This window comes from Elaeis guineensis, chromosome 16 (assembly GCF_000442705.2).
Source record: "Elaeis guineensis isolate ETL-2024a chromosome 16, EG11, whole genome shotgun sequence".
Classification (NCBI taxonomy): Eukaryota; Viridiplantae; Streptophyta; class Magnoliopsida; order Arecales; family Arecaceae; genus Elaeis; species Elaeis guineensis.
The window spans coordinates 45,615,194-45,624,315 of NC_026008.2; the positions used below are offsets into that span (position 1 = coordinate 45,615,194).

Genomic DNA, 9,122 nt, shown 5'->3' on the forward strand with positions numbered 1-9,122 from the left:
GCTCTACTTTTTTTTAATCCAAGACGTTCCACCGTGGGATCACCCCAGCTTCCAAGATAATTGGCCGTCTACTTTCGCGCGAAAGGACGACAGGCCTTCCTCCGCGCCCAGCGACCGCGGTCATCATCCACGGGGTACGGAAACTGATACTTTGAATGAGGAGAATGTGAGTTGGCGTTCATCAAGCAGCGCATTGCAACTAGGGTCGCACCAAAACCACAACCGCATTTGAAAGCGACACGTCGCTCATGCAGTTGGAATTTGCAAATAAGTACAGAAATTTTACATAAAAAATTTCCTCCTACACTTCAACAAAGTACATTTGTAGCTTTTAAATAGCAAACTGGCATTCATGAACCTCATTATTTACAGTTTCTTTGAGCTGCTTTCGGAGCTCAGTTGTCTTCCCAACAACACAAGTCCCATTGAAGCAAAAACAGATAAGACTGTAGATGAGTAACCAAGTACAAGAAGAGCTCCTCTTAGTGACTGCATTCAAAACATGCACCAAATCAATTAAACCGTAGCAGTTATAATTCTCCTGTAAGAAAAAAAAAAAGCATAATTATGTCGACACCTTTGCTAGGAGCAGTGCATTATCATTTGCATACTGCAATGAACTTTCTGGAATGCTTTGGATGCCTTGACTTAGTTCCCAAGAGAGTAATCTAATTTCAGACCACAGATAATTAACACATTCTTCAGATAAATTAATGATGATCAACTCAAATTTCATGTTGTAAAACAATCAGGAATCCCATTTGTGACTGCCTAATCAAGATTGGATGCCAGCCAGTGGAGACCCACCACCAGCCAGGTAATAGACTCGAACACTTTCTCTAGTCATCATGGGTGATGTTTGTGGTTCTCGATCATGCAGCTACCAAACTAAGAAACACCCCACACTAGCTGAAATGGTGAAGAGCTAGACTTACCCGAAAACAAGACCAATAGCAGCACCACTATAAGCTTTCCCTGGAGTCAACTCCACTTGTAATTCTCCAAACTGCAAAATAATGATGGAACATCGATCAGCTTTAATATTAAAACATGTAGTATAGTTGAAGTATGCGATAGAATCAGTTACCTTCAACATCCTGCTTTCCTTCTTAGGCCTTTCATCAGTGATTATAACAGGACCTCTAGACAGCAGCTTCCCAGTTTTGATCATAGCTTGGGCAATCTGCAAGAATTGATATATAATTCGCATGATGGCACTGAGGATTGAGGTTAATCAATATAATATTTCCTAGATAATTAAGATGAACATACAGGTCATGTCTCAGATGCATGATGGTCAGAGAAACTATAAACTGTCTTCACTATAAAGAATGAAAATATACCGTTAGCTATAGCACCAGTTCAAACTGCTGCAAATGGTTTACATAAATGATGATTCAACAGTTTTTTCAAACGAGTATCTCTTCTTTGAATTCACCATGTATAGATAGTGCCTCAAGTGGGGCTTTTGAATGTACTTTTAGGCATTTCTGTCATCTACTCTCTGAACCTTTTCACCAGGCATTTGAGCTGGAAGATAACCACCCAACCCCTCAACTTGCACCTGGTGATTTCACCCAAAATCAACTTGCCAAGTTAATCCTATGATTGATGCTCATAGCCATCAACAACTGAAACTGCCACACCCATGATTCTCCTCCCCTAGATCTTCTTCATAATTTTGACACAGGATGTCATAATTTTTTTCAAAGAGCGGGGGCATTTCATCATTCTAAATTTTCAAACGAAAAAGCAGAACTATAGGCATTAAATGCGCGTTGAAAAATGGTTGGACAAAAATACCCCTTCTATATTATGACATCCTGAACCATATTATTACAGCCTTCATGTAGGAAGTCATAATTTGACGCAGGATGTCATGATATGCCACACGATGTCATAATTTTCTGGGCCATATTATGACATCCTGCGTTTAGGAAGTCATAATATTTCATAGGATGTCATAATTTTTTTCAAAGAGCAGAGATATTTTCGTCATGTAAAATTTTTAAACGAAAAAGTAAAACTGCAGGTATTAAATACGCATTAAAAAACGGTGGCTATATGGACCAATCACATAAAGTGGTTCGTTCCATATCAGATTTTCTACACCACCCGCAGTGCATAAAGAATTTCTCCCTGAGCCTAAGCCTTCTATATTTTAACAGCCTGTTTGCATATTTCTATAGAATCGGACTGAAAATTCTATAGAAATCAGGCCTGTTAGCCCATCTAACTTGTATTTTCCAAGAGCTTGTCCAAATGTAACTCAGATCCTAGCCTTTGGACTGTTGGAAGGAAAAAAAACACCTCCATAGGTCTCTTTTTCCTTCCCATAGGATTTCGATTGGGTGGTGTTTGGTTAATACAGGCCATGATCAAATACATGGCCCGATCCACAGATCCTATAGGGTTTTTAGTCAATCTTGTAGGAATTTCCAAATGAGTCCTAAAACAAGAAATTTTTCAAGCATATAGTCATTAACTTCACCGGATGTGCAAGTCTTTAAGCAAGTCCTAACTCCTAACCATCAAATAATTTTTCTAGGCCATAAAGCACTCTCAAAGCCATGTCAGTTATTATTCAGGAATATATCAATATGATTTATGCATGCCATGCTTCTCTAGGGGCTAGACAAACTTTATCTGCAATGCTCCACTTAAAATTATGATGTCTTCACAGAACTAATGGATCCATAACACAATTGCCAAACAATACTACAGTAATGATGGAAGCATAATCTTGGTATCTGCATTTACAGATACATAGATAAAAGGTCTATATTTGTTTGTTCTGATGGAAGCATATCATAATATCTGCATTTATAGATACGTAAATAAAAGGTCAGCATTCATTTGTCTCCTTATGCTGCTAAACAGCAGCTATAGTGGAGTGGTTCTTAAAAGCATGTGAAAGAAAAAGGGGAGAAATTGTTATCAATGTCCTTCCAAAAACTGTCTGATCTACCTATTGTAAGAGAAAGTGCAAAAAAATTCATCCTGATATACACAAAGTTCCCATAGTGGCTGGACATGCATTTTGTATATAAGATAAAGAGTAAAGACTCTTACCTAAACACCTGGCGCGAATGCCTAGCATCCAGGTGCCAGCAAGAGTTGACCATTCAATCTTTTACAACCCAAAGGGACACATCCATATACATAGTGCAATATATCATAATTAAGAAAAGAAAAACATTTCAAAATATGCTGGAAACTATAGTAAGTTGGCATAACATGGACACTTTCTGTTTAAGAAAACTTTCATTCTTGCCACAAGCATTTAAGAAATGAAGAAATCAGTGAATTTACTAGAGGATTCTTGATTCTTTATGCTAGTATTAGCTAGCAATAAGATAGTTTTTAATTAAAGTGCCATCAATTGCTATTGTGTGTTCAATAACCTAACAATTAAAATAGACATGCTAGGTACTGACATCTGTAAACTAAGCAACACACTCCAATTTTTGAGTCTCAGAGTATCATGCTGCGGCATGTTCTGTCCAAGTTTCCAAGACTATTAGAACTCCAAAATTCAGAAAAATTGAACTGCTCAAATAACACTAGATATCATATAGTATGACATGGTCATTTAAATGTATCGTAGGGAATGAGATAATAAAGGCTTGCCTTCAGTTTCCTTCATTCAGATAAGATACGATGACAAGGAAGAGTCAACAATTGGCTGGATTCAGAATGTAGCCAACAAAAACCTTGAGATGGTGTGGTAAGTGACCCACCTCATGCTAAATGGCGCTTGATACAAAGCAGGCATCAACAATGTAGATTCATGAGCAGAAAATAATAAATCAAAATTTCAAAGAATTAAAGTTAAAAGTTAAGATTTGGAGACCCCAACTGGTTGAGTTGGTAGTCTTTTGTGCTGATCCAAGAGATCTGGGTTTTATATCCCAACCTCACTCCAATTTTCAGCTAGGTTTTCTCCGAAAACTTCCAAGAAAATTGCTAAGATTTGGGATACAAAGTAAGGCTAGTGATATTGCATGACAAAAATGATCTCGATAATATGTGTAACATGTCAAAAGGAGTAGCATATTACCTGCCATTAGGTGGTGAGCCAAGTTTCTTTCAATGTTGCAAAGGACTGATAACTTTCTACTCCAAGATGTTAATGATGATGACATCAAACTAGAAGATAGCGATGTGGAAAATACAGAAAAGCTAGTGTTAAATGTGGACCTAGAATACTTGCCGATAGATTGCACTTTGATTCCTAGATTTAGGACCTGGGTCCAACTATGGCTCGCTAGTTTTGATAAATTCTATGGCAGAAGCAAAATCACGATACAAGTTGTCATCCAATCATCAGTGCAACATAGAACAATAACATACATAATATCCTGTTAGGACAAGATATGCTAGCATTCGCAAGTATGATCTTTAATCTGATACAACTAAACCCCTGAATAAAGGATTCATAGGCATCCCAATTCACTTTCCATCCTGCAGAATGAAGCAAAAGTTGCCATTCTAGACAATGAAGATGATAACAACATCCAATTATCAATAGTTAAAACAACAGAATATTTTTCATAGTTATTGTCTGAAGTTGGCACTATGATTGGGGATCCATGCTAAACTGCTAATTGAGGATTATCTATATAAAAGAGCAACTTAGGTTACTTAGCAATAGTACAAAGAATTATTTGCATTTGCCCAAAATATATTACTCATTCTATGACATGCCTCATCATCTGGGATGGGCTAAAAGATGAAGTGTCTTCCTTGTACATTTTATCAAACTTTGTGGGTCTACTTCTGATAAGTATCAAGCATGCAGGAAGTTTTAGGAATTTAGAAAATACATAATAGGTGAATATTTTGATGGAGCATAAAAATTCAAACTGTCAAACTGGGGAATTTTACCCTATATTTGGTTAGATTTATGAGAGGGAGGATGGATAACCTCCATCTATTGTTTAGTTTAAAAAAAATCTTAGGAAGGATGAATGATAAGAGGGGATTGCTCATCCACCTTGGTCCACCAATTTATCTCCTCCCAAATTTGAGAGGATGCAAGAAAGGACGGATGAAGCATGCAAAGAATGGGTTTCTATGTTGGTAAAATTGCCCCTTATTGATTTTTTGACAAAATCCTAATATTTGTTCACTTTTTCATTCATTCATTATATGTATATGCATATCCATATACATATGTATATGCATATGCATATATGTATATGAACGCATATTAAATTTTATTAGTAATTATTTTCATTTTAGTACATAATTTTCATAATTGTAAATAAATAATTAGAATTTTCTTCTACTTTTCACTTATATTTAGTATTTTTTTGGCTAACTATTTATATAAAATTAATTAACTACTTAAATTAAATTATAAATAAAATAATTTAATATATACTTAATATATAAATTCATTTATGTAATTAATATATCCATATAAAAATAATTTATAAAATTATGTATTAGATTCAATTAAAATTAAATATTTATATAATTTTTATGTAATTATAAATTAGAAAGATTATAAGTTTATATATTGTTCTACTTCTTTAGTATAAATAAATATTATAAATTGATAATAATAATATTTTTTTAATATCAAAAGGTAGTTTAATGAAATTTTCATACAAATATTATCCATCCTCCCTATCATTCTTCCTATATAAAATAGAGGAAATCATTTTCATGCATCCTTCTATATTTGACCAAGCATACAAGAGGATCCATCCTCTCCTTCATCCATCCTTCCATATCCATCTTTCCTCCAATCTATTCTTTGTACCAAACAGAGGGTTAATGATTTATGAAAATGGTTTAACGGCTGTAGGTCTACACAAATAATAGGGTTGTTGGAATAGTTCAAATACCATTGTGCAAATCTACTCAATATGATTTGGTTTTGCTTATAGCTTCTTAAGTGTAGTTCTCCTGTGATATCAAATAATTGTCTAAACGACAAAGAGGGATAAAAAAGAGTTCTTAAATCATCATTAGTACATGACTGGGTTCAAAAAGTAAATGCACTATAAGATCTAAGTCTGAATATTACCCTTTGTGGCTCTCCTTGACCATACATTCCCATAGCCTCAAATCTTCTTCCAGCAGATACCAAACGTTTGCCAAGTGCTACACCATGAAAGGAAGGATATGAAAGCATATAGTGAGTCCATACTGCAATTGTTGATTAAGGTTATTAGCTATTTCACCCTTGCCTGGTTTGACATTGTCCGTCAAAGAAATCTCTAGAGATGGGAGCTGGCTTGCAATGCTATTTGAAGTAGAAGTATCAGCCTCTTCCCATGCTCGAGAAAGATTTAAGAGCATTTCCCCCACTTCTTGACCACACTGAAACAGCTTATTAGGGCATTATTATGGACGTTAACAATATCTCATCAATAACCTCCAACATTCCAAAGAAAACAAAACCTAAACCAACTTACGATAAAATTAAAGAGGAGAATTACTGACCTCATCCAGCACAGGCCCGCTAGAAAGATCAAATGCGGCATCATTTAGCTTCACCAACACTCGAGAAGAGCGAAGGGAAAACACCCTAAATCAGAAACCAAGAATCGATCCAACCCGTCGAGCTCAAATCGAAAACCAGATCGCAGGAATGATACTTACATCGAGCCGCAGATCCCCCGGGAGCCTTGCAAAGTAATCCGGGGGAAGCTTCAAGCAATCCTGGACGCAGAGGCCACAAACAGAGATGTAAGCCCTAATACAAACCGCAGGCTAAAAGGAATCAACGAGAGAAAGGGATAAGGGTAAAGGAGAACGGAACTTACCGCGAGGTCTTGAAGAAGAGGGAGGAGGGTGTCGCCGTTGCCGTTGCCGTCGCCGTCGCGGTCGCCGTCGCCGTCGTCGAGGGACCTAGGGGAATCGGACTCCGCAAGCGCAAAGGAGACAACGAAGGCTCGAATTCTCAAGGGCTTCTGACGGAGGGATTGGAAGGGGAGAGGGGAAGGGACGTGGTGGGGATTTCGGTAAAAGACAGGGGCAAGGGAGGGGGAGTGAGCAGGGAGAGATGGGGAGAAGACGAGGGATGCCATTCGAAAGTTTTTGTGATAGAAAATAGAAGTGAGGCCCTCTTAAAGGCCTCCGCAAACACGTGTCGACCTTTATACATGGTTGGCCTATTTATGGGCCACATTAGCCGACATTCCAAGACAACCGCTATGGTGTTATATCTATATATATGATTTTTTGGTGTAAAAAAAATTAATGATGTTAACTGCTGTTAATATGGTGATTACGTATATCTCTCACTTTAATTTTGTCGAAAGAGAATGAGCTAGCAATATCGTTGGATTAATGTCGCAGATGCTGGTCACCCCAAAATAAGTTTCAACCTTTCTACATCACCGTGAGGAGTGGACGCTAGCATTATTTACGGTGCAAGCATAGTTCAAGCAGCATATAAGAAGCATTATTATATTATTAAATTATGAACCACATTATTTCTATATTTATTATTATTAAATTTAATACATTTCTATTACTATTTTTGATTCTTTTTTGCACTATTTCTTTTCTACCTCGTTAGAAGACAAAAAAAAAAAAAAAAACTTCTTGTCGCACACTTTCACGTTCTCTCTCCTCTCCCAATCAAAACAAAAATCTGAAAACTTTCGGACTTGCTTAGAAAATATCATTACTACGTTTGTATTTTTGCTTCTGTAGAAACTAGTGATATACCATATAGAAATTGATGTGGAAGATAGTAGTGATCTTGCGGCGATCATGATGAGGGGTAGACCATGTTCTCGTAGGTTGCTTCGTGCCAAAGATTGCTATCTCTTGAGTTCTTCTCTCCCATTCAATTTCAGAATGCCCAGCGTCCGAGAAATAATAGGTTGCATAGATTCATATGGATTTCTGGGGCGATTAACAACCCTAACGCTAACCCTGGAAGAGAGAGGAATGGTCCAAGTCCTCAGATGGCTGCAAGCTGCACTCCATTGGTGATTGCCGCGGGCCTTCTGCGACAAACGGGCGCGGCGGATAGCCTTGACGAGGGAGGTGGAGGCGGGGATCTCGTCAGATTATAAGGCCACACTCAATGGAGGCGATGGTCGAGTCATCATCGTCGCCGAAGGCGTTGGTGACAACCTACTGGATGGGGCTAGCAGGGTCGGACAATGGGGTGATCTAGGCATGGTCACTGTCGACAGTTGGCGATATTGATGGGGCTGTAACGATCATGTGTGGATGAGCGATATTGATGCTGGATTTTGCAAAACTTGGTCAAAACTTGCCCACCTTCCATGGCGACATATGACGAGAGGAGAGTCACCAGTATGCGTAAAGCGAACACTGGCATGCCTTGGATAAAAGTGAGCAGAGCTGAGTTATTGCTTCCATCTCTAGGTGGGTTTGTGCGGAAGAGCCAGGACTCCGGGCTCCGGCAGCTTCCCGTCTCAGACATGGGGATAAAGTTTTCGGGAGCGGAGAGAAGGCGTTCGGAATTTATATTTCGCAATGCTTGGAAGTGAGAACAGGGCAGTGCGAGATTCACGGGAATTTTTTTTTTTTTTGTTCTCGTTCGGCAACAAGAAACAAAATACCATATATAGCACCCGTCCGCCATTGGACCATGCTTGCCTGAGCTTTGCTGAAGCTTCTGATGGCTGAGCTGTGTAGAAGGCATGTACGGCGCCGAGCTAATCATCTCACACAACATCAAAAGGAATTTGGCGGCCCTTATACTAATCCAATAAAATTTTAACACATGGAATAGGAGCAGTACGTACAGTGAGTGGATCCGGGTTGTACCTTTGGCGCCTAGGAACATCACACGTTGGCTCATGCTTTGCACAGATGGCAAAGCACTTCGAACTCTGGTACAATTCAACGGTACATATTGTGAAAGAAAAGTGAATCCTTCTTTTGCGCAAAAAATGTAGTGAGTTCCCTACCTGGGTTAAGTGCTTATGCTTTGATTCTATCTTTCGTGCAAAAAAATAATGAATCTTTTTTTGTGATATGCACCAATAAACTATGCTTCACACAATTTTCAAAGCACTTCCAACTCTCTCTATCTCATCTGCTTGTATACTATAGCAAAAAAAACAGTTTATAGCGGTAGAATTTTAATAATATTTAAAAAAAATATATTACTATAAATATTT

The 9,122-nt window shown here is 37.9% G+C and overlaps 1 protein-coding gene across 3 annotated transcripts; it reads right to left on the reverse strand.

Moving 5' to 3' along the window:
* Window positions 1–205: 205 nt before the first annotated feature.
* On the reverse strand, window positions 206–7,082 carry LOC105059177 (uncharacterized). Of its 3 annotated transcripts, none has more exons than XM_073250030.1 (9): window positions 6,780–7,078; window positions 6,616–6,675; window positions 6,457–6,504; window positions 6,201–6,342; window positions 6,038–6,114; window positions 1,088–1,183; window positions 936–1,006; window positions 578–668; window positions 206–489 (listed from the first exon to the last, which is right to left on the reverse strand). In XM_073250030.1, the coding sequence occupies exons 1-9, from the start codon at window positions 7,041–7,043 to the stop codon at window positions 367–369; spliced, it is 972 nt and encodes a 323-aa protein (XP_073106131.1). In that variant the 5' UTR covers window positions 7,044–7,078; the 3' UTR covers window positions 206–366. The 3 variants fall into 3 exon arrangements, with proteins under 3 accessions (XP_073106131.1, XP_073106132.1, XP_073106133.1); XM_073250031.1 differs by having other exon boundaries at window positions 6,201–6,333; window positions 6,780–7,076; XM_073250032.1 differs by lacking the exon at window positions 578–668 and having other exon boundaries at window positions 322–541; window positions 6,780–7,082.
* Window positions 7,083–9,122: the final 2,040 nt, after the last annotated feature.